Raw genomic sequence first — 18,215 nt, 5'->3', positions numbered from 1 at the left:
ATTTCTAAAGATATGCAGCGTCTACTCCTTAACTTTCTCATGGAAGATAACATTAATTGTATCATATATACACTGAAACATCATTATACATGAATACTCCTTTGTTCTCAATTATAGAGGGAACAAGGACAAAAAGAAATAATCACTACATGATTAAGTAAAATAAAATGGATCTGACTCCATTTTGTGTTCATGTAAAGTACAGAATATATGGAATACATGTTTTCTATCATAAAATATCTGACAGTCCTGGAAAACATGGCTGATGGGGTCACCCTAACATCACCAGAAGCTCCGCCATTTTGGGGGAAGTTCACACAGGTTCTTAGGGCAAAATGGCAGAGCTTCCGGTGATGTCCTCTACCCTGACCCTCCCATCGGGGAGAGGACATAATCGAAAGCTCCGCCATTTGGGCGAATGTTCACTGGATGGTCATATCTGCGGATATGCGGACGTAGAAAGAAGAGAATAAAGAGAAGAAGAAGAAGATGAAGAAGAACAGGAAGATGCGAGACATGGAAACGGAGCTCCTAGACACGGAAGCAGCCATTAGAGAAGGTAGGGAGAAATTCAGAGAGTATAAGAGAGCGGGAGTGTAAAAGTTGCAGAATTCAGCTGAAAATTCTGAGCTTTTTGCTTTTTTCGGACGTTTCGGGGGGGGGGCCTAGCCTCGTTTTCAGAGAATTGTACTAATTGATGAAATCGGCAAATTTTGTTAAAAGTGCAATTCGTACTAATGCTCAGGCCTAGTATTTTATAGATGACACGGTTAGAGGATACACGTAAAGCACTCAGAGATTTGACTGTACGATGACGTAAATATACCGCTATTATATGTTTTTCCATCATTCGTGAACTTTGTGTCTACTTCAATAGATTGTAAGCTTACAAGAGAAATGCCCTCTTCTGCACCAGTATGCCTTGTGTTTCTTCATATTATTGTTCATTGCGTATATTCCTCTTATTGCATTAGTTTTGTGAGATCTGTACTCTCTAAACTAAATGTTATAATAATTTCAGGTTGAAGAACATCAGCAGTTATTGCAGAGGCAGTACAGGGAAAGCGTGTCCGAGAAGGAACGTCTGGCACATCGTAAGCGCCTAACCGCAGAACGCTTGAAGACTGCCGCCGTGTTAATAACAGCTCTGGATGAAGAGAAGGTGAGCGGTCATCTGAATATAACTTTACATTTACTTAACAATATCATGGGTTGGATATCATGGTACATGGCATCACACTTGATGGCCCTTAAAGACATATAATTAATTAATTGCTCAATTGATAGGGCAAAAACCCACCATCTACACCACTTTACATGTTTCATGGTATGTAATAATGCATTTAAAGCTCAGGGTGGACCTAACAATGTTGTTACTGCCCACAGGTGAGATGGAAGGAGTCAGTCGACAAGTTAGACCTGAGGCTGAAAGGCATCATGGGGACCGCCTTGGTTTCCGCCGCGTTTATTATGTACTGCGGGGCGTTCACATCCGAGTATCGGGAGAAGCTCGTGGACGAATGGCTGGGTTTGTGTAAATTGCACGAGATCCCGGTGTCTGATGACTACTCGATTATTAAAGCAATGGCTTCAGAGAATGAGGTAAAGAATCCGATGATCTTATGGATGGAGTCATTATCTGTGCCGCACATTTCAACATCTCAACCGGTGTCATAGATCTTAATGTGTCCGTTGTGTAAGACAAGAACACCTTCTCAAAGCTCTGGGCTGGTGATCGCTCTCGATATCAGTCGTTTTAAACCAAATTATTCTTCATAACATGAGCTTCCACAATCCAAAGTCTCTAGCCTGGCGTGATCTGTTCCAAGCATGTCATGTTATTTTGCACACATAGTATGGACTCAGTTGAGGAACACTTTTATTGTGTAAGGAGCACTCGATAGCCTGTTTCACGTGCTGACCAACTACTCCGCTCACGGTGGGCAATTGAGATGTAACCTCTTAATAATTTAGGAAATAGAAGTGTTCCTTTAAACAAGTTTCTGAATGACATTATATCGATTGCCTTACAAGGTCCAAACGTGGGAAACAGAAGGTCTTCCACCTGACCCATATTCAACCGAAAATGCAATTTTGGTTAAGCACGGGCAACGCTGGCCGCTTTTGATTGACTCTCATGGTCAGGCGGAGAAGTGGATCTGTCAGATGGAGGGTGTCAGGCTGCAAAAAGTCCAAGCTTCTGATCCTGGCTACATGAAGGCCATAGAAAATGCAATGCGGCTTGGAGAACCCGTCCTTCTGCAGGTAACTCATTGCACGAGCATCATTACGATTATTGAGATCAATTCTTATTGATTGCTAGTGGACCTCATAAAAACATTAATGTTCTACATACTTTCTTATTTTAGGATGTCCCGGAAAACCTGGACCCAAGTCTGAAGCCTGTTTTAGGTAAACAAACTCACAGAAGAGCTGGACAAGACTTTATAAAGATCGGTGATTCTGAAATAGAATACAACCACAATTTTAGGTATGTATAGCTTGGCCCATTATTGATTGTCGTCAGTATGTATTTAACGGATACAAGGTTGCTTTCCATACTCTCTCATACTCTCTAACACTTTCTCACCCTGCGTCTCAATGTCTCCCTACCTTCTCTGCTTCCGTGTCCCCGTCTCCTTTCCCACAGCTCTTCTTCTTCTCTTGCCTCTGCTTTTTCTTCTGTCTTTCTTTCTTAGTTTTCCTCTCCATGAACCTGGCCTCCTGATCCACTTCCGCAAAACTTCTGAACACACCCTCTTTCCCGATTGGAGGAACAGGGGAGAGGCTGTCCCCGTGGCTCCGCCCTTTTGCAGAAGTGCAGATAGATTCACAGAGAAAGAGAGGTGCAGAAACGCTTCCCTTTCTCCATGAATCTATCCTGAAGGAACAGCGGTGAATTACCATGTAAGGGCCGACTCTGATCAATATCCCCTCAATCCAATCAATTCACGTATTTCTGTGTGTAATTCTTAGTCTTAATTCTCCAAGCCTTCGATATCTATACGGTCTGGAGAATTTACTACAATCCTCTTTTTCCCGCGTTATCAGCAAACATTTCCTTAATTTTATCAATCACATCCTCAACATGTATCCAATGGAGAAATCCAACAACTATTTCAAGCCATCCTTAAAATCAACAAACGTTATTCTTCTCCAACATTTTTCCTCGCAAGTCTCCTTTTCTCTGGCCCCAAGGGTCATCTCTCCTTGAGGAATTCACAATGGTCTCCAAAAAACGGTCCCTCAATATATCTATCTCGGAGAAACTCAACATTCTAATTCCTTCCCCCAACATTCTCCTCTGGAGAAACAAGTCGCCTTTATCTCACAGATAAACGTATAGCATTCTTTGAATTGTCTTTAGCCAGGTAGAGGAGTCTTCAGACTGTAGTGTAGGTCATTGCATTGTGTACTATCAGCATGAATTGATTTATGATGTCATCAATAGCCAGTTTGGTCTTTTTTTCTCTGTTTTGATAAAATTTGGTTAATTTTCTTTATTTTAGGCTGTATATGACGACATCGTCTCCTAACCCGCACTTCCTACCAGCGGTTTGTATAATGGTCACGATGATCAACTTTACCGTGACATTTAAAGGTCTCCAGGACCAGCTTCTGTCCACAGTTGTTGCGCATGAGCAACCAGAACTAGAACAACAGCGCATTCAGTTACTTGAGAGCATCGCCGCCAATGAGTTCACACTCCATGAGCTGGAGGAGAAGTCGCTCACCCTGCTACAGAAAACGGAAGGTTTGTTGGCCTGTATAAGTGATGGAGAAAATGAGCAAAGCCCAAGTCAACAGTAATAACCCCCCCCAGCGCTGTATGGAGTAATATTGGTCGGCATTGACTAAAAGAAATACAACATACTGTAAAATATGTCAATATAATGGCATCTACATGAAAGAGAAGGGTTAACTCTCTAGAACCATGGATTTCAAAGCCAGTACAGAGTCACCCAGCATGGCAGGTATAAGCACTACACCTTCTGCGCATGTTTCGTAACAATGTCTTTTATATACAGGCTACTTGCTGGATGATTTGGACCTGATTGACACTTTGGAGAAATCCAAAATGACTTCAAGGGCGATAGCTCAGCGGATCGACGAATCTAGGAGAACCGAAGCTACCATCGAGGCGGCTCGTGGAGTCTACCTCCCAGTCGCCAAGCGGGGGGCTGTTCTGTACTTTGTGGTGGCCGATCTCATTCACCTGAATTATATGTACCAGTTTTCCCTGCACTGGTTTCGCCGGGTCTTTGTGGAGTCCATGGGAGCTGTGAACATACCCCAACCACGGATATCGTCTTCTGGAGCTTTTCGTCCCCGGAGCCGGGAGAGGGGGGCACCGGAAGCGTCACGCGTCCGAAATGAGGACATCCAAAGCCACCTTCAAAACATTATGGATACATTAACAGGAAACGTCTACAAGGTGTGTTCATGTCGGTGGTGTACATACAGGGCTGGTCTGCCTACAAGGCGGTGGTAGAGTTGGTGGCCATTACTGTGTAAAGGTATGTAAAGTTAAAGAAGGTTCAGAGCCGCACGTGATTTGTAATGGATGGGTGGGATGCTCTTTGCCTCCATTGGCAAACATGTCCATGGCTGTCTGAGGGTCTGGCTGAGATCTCCCTGCTTCACCCAGCTACACCACTGGAGATCATTGGCCCCAAACCGTGCATGAAGATATGGGGTCCCCAAATCTGCTAGACAACAGGGGGTGCGCTATTGCATAAATATACTACAGGATATATTGCTGCCTGCACCATAAATGACACAATATATTTGTGATACCTTCTCAATCCCGTAACAGTCTTGTGGGTTTTTTTTGTTCAGATTGTATCATCTGGGCTTTTCACCGAACACCAGCTCTGCTTCGCGTTCATGCTAAGCACCAGCATCATGAGGAGCAGCGATGGCGCAGAACCGTCGGGGAATACCCAGGAATCGCTGCCCAAAACAGAGTGGAAGTTCTTCTTGCACTCCATGACACTGGCGGCCAGCATGATGGACAAAAAGCCGCACGCCGAAATCAAAGGTAAAGACAAACAGCATTAAAAAAGCCATGTGCGCTGAAAAGTATATGTTTCTCCCAGAAAATAATAATAATAATAGTTATTTTTATTACAATATTCCATGCTGGCCATAATGTTTTCCAGCGTTCAGATACCAAATCGGACATAACTTATTTCCACTAATCTACCATTTTCAGAGAGTGAAGGAGCATCGGAGGACTCAACAATTACAGACGACAAAGAGCAAAGCCGAAGTACGTCTAAAAATATAGGTAAAATAACCCAGGTTGATATAACATCGATCCCACTCATACTAATCTCTCACGTCACACAAAAGTGTCGAGAAATAATGAATGAACATTTCACATGATTAACGAATTAGTCCCGGGAAGGGTTTGGGCATTCAGCGGCACCGAGGATGATGCTTCTAATGCTGCGTTTGCTACATTTAACCCTTTTGTAACTAGAGTAAATAAAACAGCAACATTAGCTAGAAAACAATTAGCCGCGTTAAATTATATACGGTATGGATATTTTAAAGGGACGGCGAAATCAGGAGAGGGTGTAATATGTACAGAAGTATTACGGAATGAGAAGAATGTAAGGAAATGTTTCTGCGATTGTCCTTCGTCTATGCGCAGGCGCATGCGACAGACCCCCAGAACCTTGGACGGAGTCCACGTGGAGACAGTGTGAATACCTGAGCTCAAACCTGGAGTCCTTCTCATCGCTATGCGAGTCTCTGTCATCCAACCCCAGGCAGTGGGGAGCGTTCTCAGAGGCGGACGATGCGTATCGGTTTCTACACAAGCCGTACCGAGGTAATCGGACAGAACGCTCTACCGGATTCCAGTATTATTACATGCGTCCGGTATTATTACATGCATCCGGTATTATTACATGCGTCCGGTATTATTACATGCATCCGGTATTATTACATGCGTCCGGTATTATTACATGCGTCCAGTATTATTACATGGGTCCGGTATTGTTACATGTGTCCGGTATTACTACATGGGTCCAGTATTATTACATGCGTCCGGTATCATTACACGCGTCCGGTATTATTACAGGCGTCCGGTATCATTACATACGTCCGGTATTATTACATATGTCCGGTATTATTACATGCGTCCAGTATTATTACATGCGTCTACTATTATTACAGGCGTCCGGTATCATTACCTACGTCCGGTATTATTACATATGTCCGGTATTATTACATGCGTCAAGTATTATTACATGCGTCTACTATTATTACAGGCGTCCGGTATCATTACATACGTCCGGTATTATTACATATGTCCGGTATTATTACATGCGTCTACTATTATTACAGGCATCCGGTATCATTACATACGTCCGGTATTATTACATGCGTCTACTATTATTACAGCCGTCTACTATTATTACAGGCGTCCGGTATTATTACATACGTCCGGTATCATTACACGCGTCCGGTATTATTACAGGCATCCGGTATCATTACATACGTCCGGTATTATTACATATGTCCGGTATTATTACATGCGTCCAGTATTATTACATGCGTCTACTATTATTACAGGCGTCCGGTATCATTACATACGTCCGGTATTATTACATATGTCCGGTATTATTACATGCGTCAAGTATTATTACATGCGTCTACTATTATTACAGGCGTCCGGTATCATTACATACGTCCGGTATTATTACATATGTCCGGTATTATTACATGCGTCTACTATTATTACAGGCATCCGGTATCATTACATACGTCCGGTATTATTACATGCGTCTACTATTATTACAGCCGTCTACTATTATTACAGGCGTCCGGTATTATTACATACGTCCGGTATTACATGCGTCCGGTATTATTACATGCGTCTACTATTATTACAGGCGTCCGGTAGTATTACATGCGTCGTTATGCAGAACCACAGATTTATCTGGGATATATAGCATGGGGTATATATTATCGGGATTCTTGTGTAATGACCCTGTTTGGTTATCTGCAAACACGGGAAGACACGCAAAATATATATATAATTTATATAGAAATATATAGTGTGTGTGTGTATATATATATATATATATATATATATATAGTGTATGTAAAATATAAGTATATAATATATATATACAATATAAGGGTTTATAAATTAATATAAGATTACCACCGGAGCAGCCATCCTGTTCTCAGGATCTGCATGATTATTCCTCCCCATTAAGTTATCTTTAGTGTTAAGTTGCTGATTGACGTATGTGAAGAGTTTGAGAACAGTTAATACATTTATGCACTTTTCATTTTTTAAGATGTTACGGTCACCGAGGAGACCTCATCCAGACCAGAAATAATATTTAAATGGGAGGAACTATCCTCTTTTCAGAAACTTATTTTGGTAAGGAAAATATTCTAAAAGTTGCATTATTATTATTATTATCTTTTATTTATATAGCACCAATTGTTTACGCGGCGCTTAATACAATACATATATTCAAGGGATATGACAAGACGAGAATTGACAGACTGAGCCAAACCGATACATTAGGTGGAGAGGCTCGGCTCGCAGGCTTACAATCTTGACATTGCTCTACACGATGAGTTTGTAAATGTGTGATATATATCAGGTCAGCCGCACTTAAGTCATCAGGTGGCTAACGACCTTAAAAAGCCAGGATCATCTCGTCATGGCCAGCCCGGCCCTGGATTCCGGTGTCTTTCTAGTAATAACAACTGAGCTTTATTCACATTCAGATTAAGGTCCTTCGGCCGGAGTGTTTAATAAGTGCTGTCCGCAAGTTTGTTGTTGAGAAGATGGGACCTCGGTATGTTCAGGGCAGGAGGATGAACCTTAAACAAGCTTTTGAAGCGTCTACACCCTGCTCACCACTAATCTTCATCCTCTCCTCGGGTGAGTAACGATCACGTACCAGTCAGCGACCAATGTTTGTTAACCAGCTTGACTCTTGCATTTGCTGTTTTTCTGGTTGTGTCTGAAATAATTATTTTTCAGCTACTAATAATCAGTAGCCCTCAAATTTAATGAGTGGGAATTGTCAGTCACCCTGGGCGGGGCCTAAAGCAAAGTAGATTATGATTGAACCTTTGCTGTATACTCCACCCAGTGTGAGAATCTGTGTGCACAGAGGAGCCGCTGGATAGTGTTGTGTGCTGTGAGAGTTTGCTTGTGTTCAAGTAGGTGAGGGGCTGCTTTATCAAGTTGTGTGAGGTGTATGGACTGCCAGTCCATGTTGGATGCAGGGAGTAGGGGGGCTGCTGAGTAGTGTTGTGTGCGAGGGAAGAAGGGGCTTCAGCCCAGAGCAGCCACCAATTCCCACGGTGACTAGGCTATTGTATGTCTAGATATGTGAAAGACCTGATTGAGCATGTGCGCTAGATTGAGTCCATATTTTGGGACTTTTTGAGGCAAGAAATGGCTTCACTTGGTAATATTTGGAAGTAACAGACCAATAGTCACAAATATAAAGAGGGATTAAATAAAGCAATATAATAACAAATAAAAAAATCATTACACAGAAATATTGCAGCTTAGGTTATACAGGTTCCAATTTCCAAGCGGAGTGTAGTTTATTAGACGTTGGAGAGTTAGAGATTTATTAATCGTATGTCATTATGCGGTGTAATTTCGTTTTGGATCTCTCAGTGAGGATATCATTGATTTCCGTCAGGTACGGATCCGGTCGGTCAGCTGGAACGGCTTGCTCTGGAGACACGGGGCAGCACGATGCATTTGGACATGATTTCCCTGGGACGTGGTCAGGGAACCAAAGCCGAGGAACTCATCATCAAGGCCCAGAGACTGAAAGGCCGCTGGGTGTTCCTTCAGAACTGCCACCTGGCGGCTTCCTTTATGCCCAGACTGCAGGAAATTGTCAACAGGTATGGGTATGGCGGGCGTCACTTCACTGAAGACTGTGATAACAAACAGGGCCACATCTACAACTCAAGTGTGTCTTGGCGGGCACCCTAACCAGCAAAACATAAACCAGAAATACATGGCGTATGCACAAAACGGGTCTTGTTCTGTGATCTGTATGAGGCTTACCATCCAGGATCATCTCAAATGCTTAACCTCTGATTGTCCTCGTCCGTTTCCCAAACCGACCCCTCCTATGGTGAACAAACCCCCACTACATATAAATATATTTATTTATTTCAGATTCCAAGTTAATAGCGCTTCCACAGACCCACAGTTTAGGCTCTGGTTAAGTTCCAAGCCTGACGCTTCCTTTCCAGTTTCCATTCTACAGAAAGGTTTTAAGGTAAGACCCGTGAGTGTAATAGAAGTCAGGGTTTGGACGCTTGGTGTATTATTAACGTAAACCTATTATCCAAATATGACATGGTGGTGGAATGAAAATGTACACACGGTTGGGACTCGAAAGCTCCTCCTACACACACACACACACACTGGTAAAATAATTACACGCACAAACTAACCTATGTACTTACACACATATTAGCATATACACACTAACATGCCTACACACATACAGTAACACACCCACAGTAACATACTTACACACGCTAACATACTTACACACATACAGTAACATACCTACACACACTGTATATTAATTACACACCCACAATAACATACTTAGACACGCTAACATACTTGCACGCATATACTAACATACACACACATACTTGTGTCACGCTCCCCTGCGGCCAACAGTACTGGGACTGTGACCCTGAAAATCTGTGCACCTTCCCAAAAGGTCCTGGGGATCTCTATAACCAGCACACTTAGTCTGAAACCATATATGACAAATGGTAAAGGAGATATAATGGGCAGGCTACATGGCTGAGTGGTTCTTATCTGCCGTCAGGTTCAATGTTTTTGTAAAAAGCTGCCCATTTACCCCCATAATACACACATTTACCCTGAGAATCTTTCCTGTATCAACCATAACTCGATCGTCTTCTTGTAGGTGGCCGTTGAACCCCCCCAAGGCCTTAAAGGAAAGCTGCTACAGACTTTTGACAGCAGCGGAACCGGGGTGGTGACAGAAAAGATCTTCGAGAAAGAAGAGAGGGAACCGCACTGGAAAAAGCTGCTGTTCAGCCTGTGTTTCTTTAACGCCGTAGTAAATGAAAGACGAAAGTATGGAGCCCTGGGTTGGAACATCCCATACGAGTTTACATCGTCGGACCTTGAGGTTAGTTGGGTCACTTTTAACGAGAACAGCAGAACTCAGAGCCGAGTTATTTCAGGTTCTGCATTTGCCAGCCAGCCGGTGACGATGGCTCTTGGATCGCCTCTCTCTGGATAGATGGTTTAGGAGAAACTATGAGGTTAGGTCAGTAGACGTGTGGCTGAAGGGTGCATCTCTTTGCAGGTCTCGGTTCAGATGCTTGGACTGTTCATGGAGGGGCAGAGAGACATCCCGTGGCAGGCCGTGCGTTATCTCACCGGGGAAGTCGTGTACGGAGGCCGTGTGACCGACTCCTGGGACCGCCGCTGTCTTTTGACCATCTTGGACAACTTCTATAATCCAAACGTGTTACAGGAAAACCACTCTTTCTCCAGTGATAATGTAAGATCAGCAAGACTTCGGTAGAATCAGGCCAGGATTGGCCCTCTGGCACGCTGGGCAGATACCGGGTGGGCCAGTGGCCGGCTGGGCTACATATTACCAATACTGCCACTCCAGTGGCAGATTGGGTCCTGCCAGCAGCCGCATTTATGTCATTTGTCGTAGGGGATATGACATCAAAACCAGGGTTCCTGATCGGAATAGTAGGAGGAAAAAGATGTGCCCTCTGGGGAGGTACATGGTGGGCAGGAGAGGTGAGCAGCGGATGAAAATGTAATGCATTGGGTTACACAGCCTCACAAGAGAATCACGTCTGTGTAAAAGTACACAGGTTGCAGACTACATGTTAAAGCCACGCTGCCGCTCATCCAGTCCTGAGGGACACTTGCTGCAGGTCTGAGGTTTTTGAAGCAGGCATGAATGGGTCGGGCGGTTGTTACCTGCCATCCCGTACTTTGTTACAGTGTTCTTATCTGTATCTGCACAGGTGTATCGATCACTGCCAGACGGGGCCACACTACAAGATTACATAGATTACCTGGGGTCTCTCCCTGACGCCAACTCCCCTGAGATCTTTGGGATGAATCCCAAGGCAGAGAGAGCCTACCAAGAATCTGAAGCCGACGCGTTCCTAGAGCTGGCGATCGGCTCGCAGTCCAGGATCAGCGTGGAGCACACAGCAGACAGGTTGGTATTTAAAGCTAAGGGTATTTATAATGGGCTATTTAATGCTGCCCTATACACCCGAGACAGTCCTGGGGTGTAACGAATGGACCGGCACATCGTTACCCTACACAACAATATCTGAGCCTATATTTCTTACATAAAAACATAAGATATGCCAGCAGATCAGACACATTCTAGTTCTTGGTCTTTTTGTATTTTTATTGCTAAATATGTCAATATTTTTTACAGAGCTGAAAAAAACAACGACCAGTTAGTCCTGGGGATTATTTTGCATATTCTTAATGTATTGGGACAGACGGTGGAAGGGAAAAGCACAGAGAATGCCCCCGTTAATACATCCGGGGACCGGGTTACTCTGGCTTCGCTGTTAGCAGATCCTGCCTGGGAAGAACTTGTCAGATCAGCCAAAGGTTTGAACTCAAAATATAAAAACAGAAACTGTATATTTAGTTGGGTGAAGCTCCAAGTCTTTAGTTCCCCGGGTCACAGGAGCAGCGTTTAGGCAGCCTAGACCCCACCCTGTTCCCCTCCCACCCCATACAAATTTAAGGTGTTTGGGGCTAGACCAGCCCATGTTTGTGGGTAAACAGGCACCCTTCATGAAGCCGCTCCCCCAAAGAGGAAGGGCTCCGATTAGCCGTGGCCTGGAAGTTCCCAAGTATGATGTCATAGCCCGGCCTACACCTCATTAGACTACACCGCATGTGAGATAATATGTAGATCTGGCTTCTGCTGCATAAATCAGCCAACAATCTGAAGATACCGTTTAGTAGACCAGTGCTCATACGGCGTCACATGGTCTTCTTCCTGTAACATTGGTTTCTGCTGATGCTCTTCTTCCCAGCTACTATGCCCTAAATCAGGGCTGCCCAACTCCAGCCCTCGAGGGCCACAAACATTCCATAAGAATGTTACAACGTATCGCCTGGGGGATCACTGCTTTCTCAGTATCAGGAGGTATAGCTTTAGTGTTCTGTTTCTTTCAGGATTTGATCCGCTGATTAACTCTACGTTAGTGACAGTTCTACATCAGGAAATTGACCGCTTTAACCATCTGTTGTCCGTCATCCACGTTTCGCTTCGCTCTCTACAACAAGCGATCAGAGGAGAGATTATACTCAACAAAGACCTCGAAGAGGTTTATAACTCTCTGCTGAGCCTTAAAGTGCCGGTGTGCTGGCAGGTGAGCCGCCTGTCATTTCATGTACAGATTGTAACCGTCTCTCCTCTCCAACAAAGAGCTCTCATCCGATGGGTAATGAAGCCTTTTCAGGCTGTCTCGGTAGGATCCCCATTCTATCCAATCGTGTTACCCTGTTTAGGGAACCCCAATTATTATTCATTATTCCTGATGCTGTCATTTAATATTCCAGAAATGTGCGTATGAGTCCTGTAAACTGCTGGGTTCCTGGGTGGACGATCTTGTGCAACGACTTGAGTTTTTTGCAACATGGGCCAAGAATTTCCTCGAGTGCGTTCAGGAGAGGTGAGAGCTGCACGTAGTGGAACGTTTCTATGTGTAATATCCGGCTTGTGTGTGTACATCTCTGTAGGCACGTGAATCTGTGGATGGCTACCCCCTCAATGGTTACCAATTTGAAAGCGGGCGACTCCGTGAGGTTTAGATGATTTTTATTTTCCTTTAGGTTTGGACACATTTTGGGGCTTCAGAGGAGATTTAAATACTCCAGACCAAACTCTTCGCAGAACCAAGAGAATCCCGAAGTTCCCACCTCGTTCCTCATGGAGAAACCAACCGCCTTTTGGCTCTCAGCATTTTTTTTCCCACAAGGTAAGGCATTTGTTTTCAATAAAAATGCTTTTTAACAAAAAAAGTAGATGCTTCTTCAGACATCTGGTAGGTTCCAAGCCTTACTGCCAAATTCCCAGTAGAACCCAATACGTTGAGCTCAATCCAAATCTCAGCTCTGATGAAAAGAATAGAATGCTCCCGAAATACGTAACGCCTCGTAACAACGCAACGTCACTCGTTCTGCTCGCTTTATTTCTGTCGTCATCTGCCCAGGGTTCTTGACGGGCGTTTTGCAGAACTACGGACGGATGAAAGGATTATCAGTCGATTCTCTGTCCTTTAAACACCTCGTCCAGGCATCACCAAGCGATTCTCCGGAGGCAACTAGAAGGCAAAATCTACTCTCTAAAGCTTTTAGTGTAAGTCGTATATGGCCTGCATCGGGCAATTTAAACAAACAAAAAAATGATTAACCCATTCATAGTAACGGATCTTCCGTGCCACTATGCAAACTGTCTGAGTACCACGGTAGTGTCATGGGGTATTAGCGTGTGCATGTGTGTGAGTTTGAAATGTCTGTGTAATAAACACACAAAAATGAAAAAATACACGAGCAAAATGTTATGAAGGGTTTAATTAGGGCAACATGATCAGGTGGTGTCACCTGTTTAGCTCTGTGTATTCAGCAAACAGATGATCCCATTAGTTTATCAGAACTCACGGAAACTGTAACAATAGAAATAGAATATTTTTTTTATATAACAAACAAAAAAACCCAGACTGCGATATAACTTTTATATATCACACCCTTAAAGGAAACGCTGCAGCTTAAGACTATACATTTATATACATGCTGTAAATTAAGGTACAGCGAGTAGTGTCCCAATGTGCTTTTATCATGAAAAAGTGATTATTTATTTAAAGGAAAAAAAAAGTTAAGAAAAGCATACGTTATCCAAAAAAAAAAAAACACACCAGCCATTGTCGGACTCGGTTGAAATGTCTGCAGCATCCAGATATAAAATTGTGGTAGCCGGTGTATGCGTACACACGCTCTCCCCTGTGGAGTGATGTATGGATGCAGCTATATATTATTTCACCTATATATTTACCAGCTCAGCCTAGAGGCGAAAGAATGCTTAAACCACCGCATGCCATTACATAGCGATGCAGTTTCCTGTTAAACCCTTTTATATTCTATGAATTCAGACAATACAATGCAGAAGGGATAAAGGTCTCTGCTCATATATACATTGTACAGTGCCACTGAATATGATGGCGCTATATAAAAGAATACATACATAGAAGCTTTTACTGGCTTTAGCAGGAGTCCCCAACACCCAGCGAAGGAATTCGTGTTTTCGGTTTATTTCTGGACGGAGCCAAATGGGACATTGAGAAGCAGACGCTGGCAGAATCAGACCTTCAGCGCAGGTTTTACCAAATGCCTCAAATACACTTCATCCCACAGAGTAATGTAAGTATATAAATACATACTCAGAGGTGGGACACGGCAAACTTAAACATCCACCCGTGACTTAGGAACGTCCTTGTTTTTGATAGAAAAGCAGATTTTGTCCATTAAAATAACATGAAACGGATCAGAAATCCAGCGCAGACAGGGTTAATGTTGCAAATGACTATTGTAGCTGGAAAAGGCTGATTTTTGATGGAATCGCTTCATAGGTGCAAAGAGGCCCTTTATCACTCCTGAGTTCCAATGGCACGTTGTGTTCGCTGATCCAATAATACGTTTAAAAGGCTAATTGATGGTTAGAAAACCCCCTTTGGAATATGTTACAGCTTGAAACTTCCTTGTTTTTCATTAAAAAACAGCCCAGTACCCAAACTTTTGAACAGTAATGTGAATATAAAAGTTAGTTTTCATTTTTAATGTTTAGTTTTTAGCTTAGGTGTGATGTTCTCCTTAACGCAGAAATAAATGCAATCCAAAAAACAGTGATTTAACAGAGCGCTTGCATCACTGAAGGATTTATCACACGAATGACAGAACCCCAGACTATAATTGATTTAATCTTTTTTTTTTCACCCCACTAGATTGATGGAGGGACAGAGACTGAATCATGTAATGAGGAGCGGTTTTACACGTATGAGTGTCCGTTATACAGGACCCCAAAGAGAGCCGGAACACTTTCCTCAACGGGGCTTTCCACTAATTTTGTCACCGCTGTTAAGTTGCCCACTCGGGGCAAACCTAAGCACTGGATCCAACGGGGGGCGGCTCTCCTGTGCCAAATAAACGACTAGGAGAAAACTAGAAACCTGATCCTACTCTGTTATACAGGCCAACTGTAACATTGTCTAAACGTAATTAAAAATCTGCATATCTCATCATACAAAAGTTATGTTAGTATTAATGTTTAATTTTTTTTATTGGCTACAAAAACAAACAAAACAGCGGGGTGTCAGGTTGAATGTTAAGTTCTGTCTTTTTTTTTTTAAAATACCGTTCAGGGCAAAGGACATCAGAAAACCCCATATCCAGTTAGACTTACAGGTTTAAATGCCCCAGCCTGCAGCCGCTTAACCAGTGATGTCATGAACGATGTCACCAAGATTACCCATCAGCAGGAGCCGTTTTATATAAACGTTACTGCCCGATATCTTACTAAAGCCGGCACCCATCCAATAAAGTAAAAAAAAAAAACAAAAAAAAAAAAAACACAAAAATCCCTACCTCCAGCTCCAGGAGAGAAGTTCACGATCGGAAATTGGCTGGATAGCTCTGGCTTTGTCACAAACTGCCACTGACCTTGGCTTTCATAACTATAAGTACTCGTGATAAAGCCCACCCATTGTCCCCCTTTAAAAATACACTTTGCACCCGACAGTAGAAATAAGATTTATTCTTAGCATATAATCTTTAGCATTTCATATAAACAGCTGAAATTTTTTTTTTATACTGTACAAAATGAATGCTTTACAATATACCCTACCATTCAAAAGTTCGGGTCACTTAGATGTTCTTGTTTTTGAAAGAAAAGCAGATTTTGTCAATTAAAATAACATGAAACGGATGAGAAATCCAGCATAGACGGGGTTAATGTAGCTGGAAACCGCTGATTTTTTTTTAATGGAATCTCTTCATAGGTGTACAGAGGCCCTTTAATCACTCCCATCACTCCTGTGTTCCAATAGTACATTGGGTTCACCGATAGTCCAAAAACCCTTTTGTAATTATATTACAACCAGAAATGTCCTTGTTTTCCATTAAATAAAAAAAAGCTGCGTGACCCCAAATTTTTGAACGGTACTGCATATAACAACAAAATATTGTAATATGGCAACTGATACAGCTGACCTGTTATGTGAAATACTGAAAATATTAAGATATCAAAACAGGATTGTATTAAAGCAATTTATTCAGCTGTAAGACGTCTGCCTCGTACAGCCCTGTCAAGCCGTTAACATATACTTCGCTTTGCATTTAAAGACTTTTTATAACAAAATTATCCAGGCCTGGTGTTCTTGTCCAAATAATTAAAATCCAGATGCATTTATCCACAAGTTTACTTAATACATTTATGCGCATTTTCAAAAATTCACTTCAGAGGCATCAAATCGGCAGGCTAAGCAGATTGGGTTCAGCACGGATTTAAGAGTTCCCGTAGGAAATTATTTGCACAGCAAATTGTAGACAAACTACAGTGTCTTTTCAAAACAGGAGTCAGCGTATTTAGCAGCATACAGGAGAGGAACAGAATCATGTAAGGAGTTAAACTAGTAGGCGGAACAGCACCTCTAAAGGGTCTCCATGTTTACAAATGACACAAATTCCTCTAAAATATCCATCTTGACAAAAACAAAATCACTGTGCCAATGAACATGCATGATATGAAAATCTTATATCTGCATGCTACACGCAATCACACGCCGCATATTCCAATCACAAAAGGAAAAAACTAAACTTTAATAAACCCTCTAATAATGTAAACGGCTTCGGCCACTGTGGCTACAGCCATATGCTGTTACCCACGGGATATAGATATATATATATATATATATATATACACACACACATACATACATACATATTATATATATATATATACATACACACACACACACACACACACACGAGCGCAGTCTATATATACAGAAATTAAAAGCAACAACAAATAAAAAATCCTGAGGTGTATACATTTCACTCACACACAGTGTACAACATAAACACAATGTACAATATAATACAACAAAACCAAGAAATTCTTGCAATATTGTTTCAGCTCAACATACAACTAATTCATTCATAGCAGGCACTGGCCCCTGATAGTGGTGAATCTACCCCAAATTAGCGCCCAGTGCTAGATGTAAAGAGAAAGCCAATGGTTATGTTGGACTATCTGCATTTACGCGTTCTGACAAGGCTTGTTACATTGTAGCAAGACGCGCCAGAAGTCACAAAAAAACCTTTAACTTGAAGTGTAGCTAAATAAATGAAAGCAAATGTGCCATCGCCCACTCGTTATAGAAATAGACGTTTTTGGTGAAAGTTTTTCCAATGACATGCCTGTAAACTTATATTTTACCTATAATACACATAAAATGTACGTATAAATATATATTTTATCACAAAAACTTTTTTTTTTTTTTTTTAAATAGTTGTCTAAATGCCTCTCAAATGTGTAACGTTCCTAAAAAAAATAAAAAATAAAAAATAGTGAACGTCTTAAGCTCCTTAGGAGAAAATGGGATCTTCCTTCTAAAACCTCTGGAACGAGTCTGATTTATATTTAAAGGGACACGTAGAAGCCACAGGGTCCTGTACACATCCCGCGGTGTAGTAGTTCATTAGGAACTCGTTCTGCCTATGGATCCTTTCTCCACGTGACTGATGAAGCACTACGTATTTATGAGCAGTCTTCCTTAGTCCATAGGGTCTTAATGTAAACACTGTCTAGGTGACAGGAGTACCTCGTAACTTCATTGACTACAAGAATGGGAGAATAAAAGAATTCTGACACTCTGGAATCATTAAAAATAGCAATGGAATGTTACCATGTAAAACCCTCCTTTTCTAGCACTTGTTATCAATTCTATAAAATGCTATTATTTTTAAAAACAAAATTTGCATGTATGAATAACGGAATACAAACTGAAGAAAGGAATCCATCTTCACACAAAAAAGCGCGGCAAACTAACTTGCGTTAACGCCAACCTCAAGCGTTAACCAGAGCAAATATAAT

General features: G+C 42.1%; 1 protein-coding gene across 1 annotated transcript in view; it reads left to right on the top strand.

Annotated features, from left to right (window-relative positions):
• LOC149278148 (dynein axonemal heavy chain 6-like) overlaps positions 1–15,276 on the top strand; it is a 102,260-nt gene extending 86,984 nt beyond the window's left edge. The window contains 22 exon segments of the mRNA XM_089502265.1: positions 1,022–1,162; positions 1,387–1,602; positions 2,035–2,265; positions 2,370–2,491; positions 3,510–3,754; positions 4,029–4,435; positions 4,840–5,041; positions 5,660–5,839; positions 7,320–7,405; positions 7,762–7,918; positions 8,697–8,907; positions 9,188–9,290; positions 9,963–10,190; positions 10,371–10,568; positions 11,056–11,255; positions 11,484–11,665; positions 12,242–12,438; positions 12,629–12,741; positions 12,902–13,047; positions 13,282–13,427; positions 14,333–14,485; positions 15,067–15,276. Of these exon segments, the coding sequence (XP_089358391.1) occupies positions 1,022–1,162; positions 1,387–1,602; positions 2,035–2,265; positions 2,370–2,491; positions 3,510–3,754; positions 4,029–4,435; positions 4,840–5,041; positions 5,660–5,839; positions 7,320–7,405; positions 7,762–7,918; positions 8,697–8,907; positions 9,188–9,290; positions 9,963–10,190; positions 10,371–10,568; positions 11,056–11,255; positions 11,484–11,665; positions 12,242–12,438; positions 12,629–12,741; positions 12,902–13,047; positions 13,282–13,427; positions 14,333–14,485; positions 15,067–15,276 (4,074 nt within the window).
• The last annotated feature ends 2,939 nt before the right edge of the window (positions 15,277–18,215 follow it).

This window comes from Sceloporus occidentalis, unplaced genomic scaffold (assembly GCF_023333645.1).
Source record: "Sceloporus occidentalis isolate IW3139 unplaced genomic scaffold, rSceOcc1.0.p SCAF_199, whole genome shotgun sequence".
In the NCBI taxonomy this organism is placed as follows: domain Eukaryota; kingdom Metazoa; phylum Chordata; class Lepidosauria; order Squamata; family Phrynosomatidae; genus Sceloporus; species Sceloporus occidentalis.
The sequence above is the reverse complement of the archived record's forward strand: the minus strand, read 5'-3'. Positions and strand labels throughout refer to the sequence as shown.